Source organism: Rhamphochromis sp. 'chilingali' (assembly GCF_963969265.1).
Source record: "Rhamphochromis sp. 'chilingali' genome assembly, chromosome: 10".
In the NCBI taxonomy this organism is placed as follows: Eukaryota; Metazoa; Chordata; class Actinopteri; order Cichliformes; family Cichlidae; genus Rhamphochromis; species Rhamphochromis sp. 'chilingali'.
This window is the reverse complement of record NC_137937.1, coordinates 1,080,550-1,092,888: the sequence shown is the minus strand read 5'-3', so window position 1 is coordinate 1,092,888 and position 12,339 is coordinate 1,080,550. Positions and strand designations below refer to the sequence as shown.

The window sequence follows — 12,339 nt, the reverse complement described above, 5'->3', positions numbered from 1 at the left end:
CTCCCATTCTACTTTTAAATACTCTAGGAACAACAAGTAGGCCTGCAGAGCAAGAGCGAAGTGCTCTAATAGGGTGATATGGTACTACAAGGTCATTAAGATAAGATGGGGCCTGATTATTTAAGAGCTTGTATGTGAGGAGCAGGATTTTGAATTCTGGATTTAACAGGAAGCCAAAACAGGAGAAATCTGCTCTCTCTTTCTAGTCCCTGTCAGGACTCTTGCTGCAGCATTTTGGATTAGCTGAAGGCTTTTCAGCGAGTTTTTAGGACTTCCTGATAATAATGAATTACAGTCGTCCAGCCTGGAAGTAATAAATGCATGAACTAGTTTTTCAGCGTCACTCTGAGACAGGATATTTCTAATTTTAGAGATGTTGCACAAATGGAAGAAAGCAGTCTTACATATTTGTTTAATATGTGCATTGAAGGACATGTCCTGGTCAAAAATGACTCCAAGGTTCCTCACAGTGTTACTGGAGGCCAAGGTAATGCCATCCAGAGGAAGAATCTGCTTAGATACCATATTTCTAAGCTTTTCAGGGCCGAGTACAATAACCTCAGTTTTATCTGAATTAAGAAGCAGAAAGTTAGCGGCCATCCAGGTCTTTATGTCTTTAAGACATTCCTGCAGTTTAACTCATTGGTGTGTGTTATCTGGCTTCATGGACAGATAGAGCTGGGTGTCATCTGCATAGCAGTGTAAATGTATGCTATGTCTTCTAATGATGCTGCCTAAGGGAAGCATGTATAATGTAAACAGAATTGGTCCTAGCACTGAACCCTGTGGAACTCCATAATTAACCTGAGTGTGTGAAGAGGACTCTCCATTTACATGCACAAACTGGAGTCTATTAGATAGATATGATACAAACCACTGCAGTGCAGTACCTGTAATACCTACAGCATGTTCTAATCGCTCTAATAGGATATTATGGTCGACAGTATTGAACGCTGCACTGAGGTCTAGCAGGACAAGCACAGAGATGAGTCCACTGTCAGAGGCCATAAGAAGATCATTTGTAACCTTCACTAAAGCTGTTTCTGTGCTGTGATGAGCTCTGAAACCTGACTGAAACTCTTCAAATAAACCTCTGCAGATGATCTGCAACCTGAGACTCCAGCAGCAGAAGTTGTCGAACTATGGAAGACATCATGTTTAGTTCCAATACTAAAGAAAGACAGATCAGACTGGTTCTCATGTCATGAAGGTGCTTGGAGCGGTTCTTGCCCAGTTTAGCCTGCAGGTGAAACCTCTTCAGTTTACTCACCAGTCTTTTGTGGGGGTGGATGATGCTTTCATCTACCTGTTGTTCCAGCATTCTCACTCTCAGGTGGAAGGTGGCATTGTAAGAATCATGTTTTTTATTTTTACAGTGCCTTTAATACCATCCAACCCCTTTTGCAGAGTGGAAAGCTGGTCAGGATGTCAGCACTTCTACTGTCTCCTGGATCGCTGTCTGTCTGGCTGGTGGGTAGCCTGTGTGTTGTGGTGGTCAGTAATACTGGGGCACTACAGTGCTATCACCATTCCTATTTACCTTGTACACCTCAGATTTCCAGTATAACAATGAAACGTGAGTCCTCTGATGACACTGCAGTGGTTGGGTGTGATAGTCACGTAGAGCTGGAGCTAAGTGTCAGAGTGGAAAGACGGTGCAAACCATCTGTACCCTCGATCATTATGGGAGATGTCAGATCTCTCCCCAGTAAGATCGAGGAATTGGCGGCGCTGACCAGACTCCAGGAGCACCGGAAGGTTAGCACGATGTGCTACATAGAGTCGTGGCTAACACACCTCACTCCAGACTGTCACGTGACTGTTCCGGGATTTCACCTGGTGAGAGTGGATCAGGACGCGAAGGAGACCGGCAAGAGGAAAGGTGGGGGGATTGTGATGTGTGTGAACGAGAGGTGGTGTAAATCGGGGCACATCAGTGTTAAGGAGCAGCACTTTACTCGTGATGTGGAGCTTTTAGCGGTTAGCATCCGACCATATTACCTGCCGCGGGAGCTCTCGCAAGTCATCGCGATAACCGTGTACATCTCGCCAGCGGCAGCAGCATGTGAGACAACCCACGCGGTAGTGTCCCAGCTGCACACGTCACACCTCCAGTGGCGTGTCTAGAAAATTTTTGTTTGGGGGGCCAGGTAGGGGCACAGATTTGGAGAAGGGTGGCAGATGTAATTGGCAGATAATGTTAAAAAATATTCTACCAACTGAATCAGAATCAGAATACTTTATTAATCCCGAAGGAAATTAGGGTTACAGCAGGCAGCACGCTAATGGCGCATGCGCACTTACAAACTTTCTGACCAACTTTACACAAACATCACATTGGGCAGACATGTCAGAAAGGTAGGCTGATAGGAAAAAACAACGAAAATACATAACATGAGGTGAGAGGAGGAGAAAAAAACTCCACTCAGACTGAGCTCCTGGTGGGAGAACAGTTTGATAACAGAAAAAACACCTCAGCACAAAAAGCACATGACTATCAACACACCACAGAAACACAAGACAAGCAACAGGGGCGGGTAAAGGTGAGAGAGAGCCGGCGTAGACAGCGCATCCGGCCCTGCAGCATGTCTGCGCTGGTCCAGTTGACTGCCATCTTCCCCGGTAGGGCACAAGCATCGAAGGCGTTTGGAAAGGGAGGGGGGATGAGTGTGTACATATCAGTGTAAGTGTGTGTGTGTGTCCAGAGTTCAGCTGAGACAGTGTCCTTCGCCCTGCCAGCCTAAGTAAACAGTCTTCCAGCCAACCCAGGTGGCCTTGCATGGGATGGGAAGGACAGTCATAACACAGTCGTTATCAGGGAGTGATTGTTCGGCTCCAGCCTTGGGCCTGCAGCTGGCGCCGTGATGGGGGTCCGCAATTTTGATATTGATTTTGTAAATTTCCATGCGAGCAGCCCAGGAGAATTTTCAGGCTGCTCTTTAACACTCTGACGCTGGTCTCTCAATCTCCCGTTGGAGAGTCGCGAGCCTCCCCATGATGGTATCAAACTTCTGTTCCGTGGTGTTGTCATTCTTTTGATCCTGAGACCTCACAGCTGCAGTGATCCGTTCCGCGATGTCTTCCAACTGTCACTCAAGGGTCTCATTCTGAGCAGGCCCCTCTCTGATGTATCCCCTCATACGCTCAATGGTGTTGTTTTGAGCCTTCACAGCAGCTGCAAGCGTCTCCAAGGTGTTGACCATATTACGTTCGTTGTGAGAGGTCGCGCCTCGTCCCGTCGCTTCGATTCCAGCAGGCAGCCTTGGGGGGGGTTTGAACAGCTGGTTCCGCTCTCTTATTTCTCCGATAAACCAGGGCTAAGCCAACGCCGATCAGCAAGAACAACCGTTCACCATAATTCAATAACCCTGTAAACCTAATAACCAAATGTGCTTTTAACTCTTCTTAGAATGAGATTTTAACCACTACGGTGCAAAGTTTTTAGATACTGCGTTGATAAAGTACAAGAGATACAATCAGTCAGTGTTTATTCAGCAGTCAAGGACAGCAATATTTGCATAGTATTTTTACTGACATATAGTGCACATATGTTTTGGGCAAAAACATTTTTGAATATTAAAATACGAACATTTGTAACAAACAATTGGCAAATTAGCCGATGCCAATGCAAAACTTTATCTGCCTGTTAAAAAAAGAAGCTAATCTTCTCACAAGCTAGTGTTTGATTTTGAAACAGGAAAAAAGTGGGGAAACAACTGAAAAGACTAACATTTGAATAAAACCTGAAAGCAAGTAAATACTTTCTATGCTGCCTTATGGTAAACTTTGGTAATATTGATAAAGAACAACACTGGCTGATGATGAAATACAGTCAGCTGGCATGGTGACACTGCCAGTATAACCTGCAGGGCTGGACTGGGACAAAAAAATCGGGCATTTTGACTACAGACCGGCCCACCAGGTATTAAAGCCATAAAGCCTTTGAATGAAAACAAACGCTGCTGTAGGCTGTGGCACTTGGCCAGAGGTGGCGCTGGTTGATTCGAGTCCATGTTAGTGCACAAAGTAAACTGCACGCTTTAGTTGTGAAGCAAAAACACTGAAATCGGGGAAATAAAACGTAGGAGGGGAACGATAACGACGACAAGAGCATCCCGATCGTTGACTCTTGCTGTCCTGTGAACAACATCGGCTTCTGGGTGGCAAATGTTTGGATTCATGTATGATTTTCGTTCCACTTCTCACGTGTGCACCACTTTGTGTTGGTCTTTCACGTGGAAGTCCAACACAATTGATTCATGTTTGTGGCTGTAATGTGACAAAATGTGGGAAAGTTCAAGGGGGCACAATACTTTTGCAAAGCACTGTAAGAAGAGCATGAGCAGACTACTTTCTAAGGAAGCTCAGACCCTATAATGTGTGCAGAAGGATGTTGGGAGGTCTTCTACCAGTCTGTGGTAGTGAGTACCAACGATGCCAGTGCCAGAGGTCCCAGCAGGATCAACAAACTAACCCACGAGTTATACTTGATATATAAAATATAAGTCATGAAAATAAAGATTCATAGATGAAACACAAAAGTCAAAGTGCACTTTTCCCACTGACAACATCCAGATGAGCAGAATCAACTTTTACTTACCTGGATGATTGAAACAGATTTTGTCTTGATGTCTGCTCAGAGTGCAGCGATGTCCTGTGTGAAGGGGCCTTCAGTCGCTTGTATTTATGCCCACTGTTAAGAGGCAGGAAGCCACTGCAGTATTCTCCTGAGCGACAGCTGTGTCACTCAGACGTACGTGCTGGTAAGAGGAAGGAGTCACGTTCTTTCCACAAACTCAACTTCTCAAACAGTTCCAACACTGTGTGTCAGTACGTCTCTGAGCTTCTGTGCAGGATTATCATTAAAACTGTAGTAAACACTGGCACCATCGCACACTCACGCCTCTAATCCAGCTGTGACGGCCGCGCACAGCGTGCCACCTTACAAAATCAAGAGGTGCACAGCTGACCGACGCAACACAAACACTGTGTTCCAGTCCCAAACAGCTTTAAATCCATCACGGACAGCAAACTCACCTGTTCACCTGCAGAGTCATGCACCCTCTAAATAACACAGTTAGTATAAACAGGAGATTTCATCATCAGTTGATTTTTAACATGGCAAACAACCCTGACAAAAAACAGCCAAAACAGACAAACACAGCATCTGTTTTTATTTAGATTTCGTGCAGCTTCCCACAGATGGATGCAGAAAGTCAAAAACTGGCACTTTAAGATAATTAAGGCATTTGTTGTTGGTGATCAGGTTTACGCTGCAAGTGGTTTGAAAGAAACAACAAAGAAAAAAAAGTTCACCATCATTTATTCCCCAGGGCTGTTCAGTTCTGATGTTTGATGACAGCAGACAGAAAACGGTTTCAACATGAAAATATGAGCTTTGAAATACAAAGAACATATCTATAAAGACTACTGAAGCTCTCTGTAGTTCCACACATCCAGACCTGAGATAGTTCAAAAGTGTCCCTGCTCAGCAGGTGGAAACCAGGGCCATGAACACACATACAGCTCCTTTATTCTATAATGAGCCAGACTGAAAGCTACCAAACATACTTATGATGAGAGCTCTGAACATATGTTGCTGATTATTTTAGTAAAATGATTCATTAGTTTAAAACAGTGTTGCAGTGAACACTGTGCCTTCATTAGACATTTCTACACAGTGTATCATGTGCTGCTCTGACAGCCATCCTCAGGCTAGACTCAGAGCCGGTCATGGACAGTTCCACTCATTAAAGGCTGCTACGAGCTAATTTGATCAGTCTCAGTTTGTAGGGCAGCATAAAGTCGTGTTACTACAAACATCAGTGGTAACTGAGCAACATTTGGAAGCTGAGGGCAGTCACAGGTCTCTGAAGGCACAGAGCTGCACTCTCTCTTGGCAATAGAGAGCCAGCACAGATGGATCTTTGAGAACACTCAGCTCGTGCTGCCTGTCAGCAGACTGGGAGAAGTCGTCAGGGCCCTCTCCACAGCCTCCCTCCTTGGGGTGACTGGGGTACCCCGGGTGGACCATGAGCTCAGCTGTGACCACAGGCTGATGTGAACCCTGCACAGAGCTGGAGGTAGAGGATGAAGGGTTTGCAGCCAAGGCGTAGCTGAGGGCCCTGTGCAGGCTTGGGATGGACATGTTCTGCCCCATGGTGGTCAGTCCCAGGTACACATCTGGCCACCTGTGGAGGAGGAAAATTGTTACGATTCATGTTTCTCATATGTGCAACATCAGAAACTCTCTACAAACTCTCTTGTCCTCCAATTGTCCAGTTTCCTTTATTTAAAGACACTCTCCACACTCTGCCCAGCAGCTCTTTGGAAACTCTAATGAGACACTTAAGCTTGTCACAACATCTTAGCAAAGATACTGAAGTTTTTTGCTAAAGGCAGCTAGTCCTTTACTACGTTTCAGCGTTATGTGTAGAAACTCTGGTTCATCACTGTGTCCTGAGTCAGGTGTCTTTCCTGTGCTTGAGTCACAGGTCAGTGTTGAGTAGCTTCCTCTGAAAACAAGCATCACACTGAACAAATGAGTGAAACGCTGCCAGTGTTCAGAGAAAGACTTCAGACAGTCTGGAGTCAAATATAAAATCTAAGAAAGTGTGGTGAGTTTGGACAGCACTGTGAAACACCACCAGTGACACTTAAGCTTGATGCTTAAACTCAAAGTAACTGTAGAGCTGACTGGGCTCATCTGCACAGACAACAGGACAAAGAGCAGCCAGCAGCCAGCTTTGATGAAGCCTGGAGAATTATTTCTGAGGACTACTTAAAGAAAACACGAGCGCCCCACAGAGTCCGGCTGTGATGGAGAATAGAGGTGGTCACACCAAATACTGACTTTCAGGTCAGAGTTGTGTGAACTCTGGTTTTGCCTTAGGTGTGTTTTTCATGTATGCTCACAAATTTGTTTAATTGCTGCATTTATTTCCTGTTTTTGTAGCAAACTAAGTAAATCTGTCTTTGTTCTAATACAGTAATGTGCAAAAGTCTTGAGCTGTGCCATCGTTTATCTAACAGACATGGAGCCAAAGTCCAGCCCTGCTGCTTCCACAGGACTTCAGAGGGAAGCGTGTGCTGGTAACACATGCACCATATAAACTGATCATCAATAAGTATGAACGCTTCTATAAAAGCAGAAGCTTTTGCAGGTTTGCAGTCAGGTGTGTGTTAGTATAGAAATACAGGCAAAGACAGCAGCACGGATCTGAAAGATCATGAATCACTGCTGCTTATCTTTTCTGCACAGAAGCCACCTCGACAAAGATCATCCCAGGACTGGACGTCACTGCAAAAACACTCCGACTCTACAGCTCTACACGTTCATGCAAGAACAGCAGCATGGGTCAGGTTTGCAAAAACCACAATGTGCTCTGGAAAGCAGTGCTGTGCAGGTCCATACTGGAACCCACTCAGCAGAGTCATGTGTGGGGCTAGTTCAGCTCCAGGAACTTAAAACTACAGAGGCCCATTTGTTCAAACTGCAGAGCCTTTAAAGTTTATTATGCAGAGTAGGTCTCCTTTAAATATACAGCGAACATGAAGCTTTAGAAAATAAAAGTACAACTCACAATATTTCATAGATGAATAAACAATAGCGTGTGTAAAATGTTTCTCAGCATTATTATTGTTTTCAGTTACATTTGTTTTTATGGTACTTGAATATTTTGAAATGCTGGTAATGACTTTTTTAGGATTTCTGTTTCCTGTGTGATAATTCTGGACAATTAAACAATAAGACCGAGAAGTTTCATGTCGTGTGTTCATCATGAAGGTGCAGTTTAAAAGTGTCAGTGTGGGATCAGACAGGGGTGTGTTTCTACTGGAGGGTACACAGACGCTTCAAGCTAGCACGGTGGCGTCTGTTGGCCTCTCCGTGTTGAGGTGCACTCTCAAACGCTGCGTCTGCATCCGGGCTTTGTTTAAATATCGTTTCAGGTTTATTCAGTTTAAACCTCGATAAGGACTCGATCACATTTATGTCCTGACATGTAAAACCTTAGAGATGACCAGTGTTGGGAAGGTTACTTTTGAAATGTATTCCACTACAGATTACAGATTACATGCCCCAAAATGTATTTTGTAACGTATTCTGAATACTTTGGATTATTTAATATATTATCATGCTTTTTACAGCTACATGAATGTCCTATTGCTGTGATTTATTACTGTTACTGCAGGTTACTCTCCACACCAACACCAGCTAGATGTTTAAATCTTAATATAAATGAGTAACAGTAGGTGGACATTAGGTAAAGCTGCACTTTTTGCAGCGACCTCGTGTAGAAAACTATCCCACGCGTATATAAAACAGGTCAGCGGCTCTGAACCGTAGTAAAGGGACCTCTGGCTGATACGTCGGGTTCGTGTCGGCTCGTAGCTGAAAACTAGCTTTACTTTGTTGTCTGGGTCACTTTGCTAGCAGAGACAGAGAGAGGCGTTGAAAGGCTCCAACAGAACTTATTGTTTCAGAGGAAACACGAACACAGAGTACAGTCGAGTCTTAACAGCTTACTCACAGCTGGGCTCGTCAGGCTCTCTGTTTGGCTGCAGTGGTTATTATTATATTTACATGCTTCCAGCTCCAGTTTCTGCTCGGTTAAAGCTCCTACTTTTCCTTTTCCTCCCCCCTCGCTCACAGACACATCACGGGTACAGCAGTCCATCCTCCCTGCAGCACGGACTACGCTGCCCATCAGGCTGCGTGCTTTAGGGCCTGTAACACTCTGCCTTCATATTGAATCATTTTTAAAATGACATTATGAGACGCGAGGCTGAGACGCAGACATCAGAGCCTCTTATTGCGTGTTTTGTTTGGGTTTCCACCAGCGGGGAATTACCAAAAATAGAGAGGGCAGAGCCGAACATGTGAAACAGGAAAAGACCGCTGTGTAATCCATTTATTTCAACAAAGTAACTGTATTCTGAATACCACCCTTTTAAACGGTAACTGTAACAGAATACAGTTACTCATATTTTGTGTTTTAAATACGTAACGACGGCACATGTACTCCGTTACTCGCCAACACTGGAGATGACACTCACTGCATATGTGTGGTTTAATTTGAAGCCTGGTCTAGTCCCAGCAGTTTCATACAAACAGACCTGATTCCATGGCGTCTGAACACTGGGATGGCATCCAGAGCGTCCTTCTCCACCTGCTTGTAGAATTTGTGCAGGTGTGCTGGTATCCACGGGCAGCTGTATAGACCCGGCTCCACGGGAACACGAGTGTAGGGGATCCTGAGATCTGAGACAACCTTCGCAAACACTTCACGGACCTCTGCACAGACGACATAACACGAACATTTCACTGCTGTCATCTTCTTAATGGAGCCAACAGCTAAGCGCTCACTGAACTGAATCCTACATATGGAAGAAAAGCATCAGTGGAACAACAGCTAATAGCAAAGCTCTGCGTTGGAGCACAGCAGGACTTCTCTTTGTTTCTCAGCTAAATTATATTTCTGCCCATATAATCATTGCTCTTTTACATAGCATATTATTAACTACTCAAACTTTTTCACTGGTCTGATGACAGGATGCTTGGTTTGTTTTCTATTATAAAAACATTTTTTAAATTAATGAATCTGATTAGTAGAACCAAAATCAGCTGCCTCAGGACAAACAAACATTAACGGTCTCCTCCCTTCAGTTCACATTTACCTGCTAACTCAAAAGCAGAGACACACAGGTGCACATTTGCATGATTAATCTGTACCATAACTCCATGGGGACGTGTTGGAAATAACCTGAAACATGCTACATCACCACAATCAGCCATCAATGTGTAAATGCTGTTGACTCTAGCAGCAAACAGCAGTTACAGCTTTGTCTCTTCATCCTCTGATCCTCTGACCTGGGAGGACGTGAACATGTTGGTGTCCGTCCATGTGCTCGGGTAGGTGACCATTCAGCTCCACGAAAAGCCCGACCTGGGCCCTCAACTCCAGCTCCACCTTGGAGGAAACAAAACACACCTGGAAACAGCTGTGATGGAGACACATGACTTCAAAGACAAAGGTCGTTTTAAAATCTGAGGCTGGTGTTTTTGCAACTCAGCAATAACAACGTGACAGCTGTACCCAAGTTCAAACTGGTACTGTCTGAAGACGCTTCAGTTTCATTCACATAGTGCTGAATCTCAGCAGTCGCCTTCAAGTGTAAAAATGAAATAACAGAATCCGCCAGCGATCAAACTGGAGTCTGTTAGATCTGCTCGGTGTTATTCAAACCACTGCAGCGCTCTAATCTCGGTAATACTGTGGTCAGTATTGGTGTAGCTCATGAGGCAGAGCGGGTCATCTACTGATTGGAAGGTTGGTGGTTCGATCCCTGGCTTTCTGCGTGCCAAATATGCTTGGGCAAGATACTGACCCCAAGCTGTATGAATGTTGGTTAGGAAGCACTTCTAGAAAAAAGTGCTTGTATGAATGTGGCGTGTTGTATAAAGCGCTTTGAGTGCTCAGAGTGGACATAATAAGTATATATAAGAACCAGTCCATTTTTTCTCTAACTGTAAAATTGTATTTGTAAACGAGGCCATTAATAGTTAATGTTAAAGGAACATTCAGTTCAACAGAGTTCAGACGCTCCTTCAGTGCTGAAGGCAAACCTGTGGTTGTTCTTATTCTCTTAAATCAGTGAAAGATTTACTTTACAAAGGGCTCTTTTTAAATAAAGCAACAACCTGTTTTTCCAGGCTAAATAAAAACCTTCTAAATTAACGAGACGCTTTGTCCTCTCCAGCTTACAGGTCATCTGCTTCCATGTGCGTGTCTGAGAGTTACACCTGGGACTCAGGTACCTGTAATGTGAGGCCTTCGTTTGCAGAGGAGCTGCAGCATCCAGAGTGGTACACAGTGAGGAGGTAACACTACGAGATAATCGACCTCTGTGGGAGGAGCTGCTCTGCACTGTGTTTGCATACAGTAATGAAGAGAGTAGCAGTGGAGAATGAAAGTAATCTCCTGTAATCAAATGTATCCCCACTGCTGTGTAATCCATTACTGTAAACTGAAATGTTGTCAAGAAATGATCAGCTGAGACTGTTTTTCAGGAAACACTATTAAATGTTCAGTTTCTGTATGTCTGGAGAAGACAGAGCCCACTATCACTCCTGTCACACTCCACCACCTGACAGGTGGGAAACACAGTCCCACCTGTCACACCATGTGACCTGCTCTCACATACCGCTAACATTTGTTTACCTGTATCTTATATATTTTAAGATATTTTAAGATCATATAAAGATGCATAAAAATATGTAACATTATGTATTTTATACTGATCTTATTTAATGAACCATTTCAATGTAAGCAGCTGTCTCCTGGAAGTTTTCAGTCTTTTGAATATGTGGCTTTACAGCTGAAGGCCCCATCCAAAGTTGTGTTTCTTAATGTTTACAGGCCTCCCAAATACTGCACAGACTTTTTTAATGACCTCAGTGAACTGCTGTCTGTGATCTGTGTTGATTTTGACTGTGTAATTATTGCTGGGGATTTTAACATTCATGTGGACAACCCTCAGGACAAAGGGACTAAAGACCTGAGTAACACTCTGGGCAACTTTGGGCTGACTCAGCATGTAACAGAGGCCACACATAATAGAGGACACACTCTTGACCTACTGATCTCCAAAGGCCTGAGCATTTCAAAGGTCACTGTGTCTGATGTGGGCGTGTCTGATCATTACTGTGTTTTCTTTGAAAGTAAAATCTCAGCCCACACAAATATATCAACAGCAGTGATCACAAAACGGTGTATAACTGAACACAGTAGTGCAATTTTTAACCAGGTCTTCCCATTAACACCTGACCTGTCCAGAGGGTCAGTCAATGAGCTCGTCAATAGCTTCAATGCTAACATGTTAAATGTAATGGACACTATTGCTCCCATTAAGGTGAAGGTTATCTCTGGAAGGAAAAAGTCTCCATGGAGAAACTCCACACTGGTGAAAAATGAAAAAAGAGAGCGTAGGAAAGCTGAGCGCAGATGGAGAAAAACAAACCTCCAGGTTCATTATGACATTTATAAAGAGAAACTTCACAATTATAATTTACAACTGAGGAGTGCAAGGAGGTCCTACTTCTCTGACATCATCACTAAAAACAGCCATAATGCTCGGGTCTTATTTTCTACAGTAGACAGGCTAACAAACCCTCCTGTGTCAGTGGCAGCTGAACTTCATTCGACCATGGCCTGCAATGACTTTGCCAAATTCTTCACTGAAAAAATCCAAAAAATTAGACAAGCAGTTAGTACATCAACAGCAGATCCAGGATATGTACTGTGTCCACCAAAAAACTGTTTAAACACCATGAAACAG

General features: G+C 44.0%; 2 protein-coding genes across 12 annotated transcripts in view; both read right to left on the bottom strand.

The window, feature by feature from the left end:
* The window catches only part of apba1a (amyloid beta (A4) precursor protein-binding, family A, member 1a), a 230,211-nt gene that overhangs the window by 212,514 nt on the left and 5,358 nt on the right, over positions 1 to 12,339 (bottom strand). The gene's annotated exons all lie outside the window — the stretch shown is intronic.
* The window catches only part of ydjc (YdjC chitooligosaccharide deacetylase homolog), a 33,013-nt gene continuing 25,839 nt past the window's right edge, over positions 5,166 to 12,339 (bottom strand). For all 8 annotated transcript variants that reach the window (XM_080894926.1, XM_080894927.1, XM_080894932.1 and 5 more), the window contains 3 exons: positions 9,872 to 9,971; positions 9,118 to 9,295; positions 5,166 to 6,191 (listed from right to left, as the gene is read on the bottom strand). In XM_080894926.1, the coding sequence (XP_080751052.1) occupies positions 5,861 to 6,191; positions 9,118 to 9,295; positions 9,872 to 9,971 (609 nt within the window). In that variant the 3' untranslated portion in view covers positions 5,166 to 5,860. The remainder of the gene's footprint in view (positions 6,192 to 9,117; positions 9,296 to 9,871; positions 9,972 to 12,339) is intronic.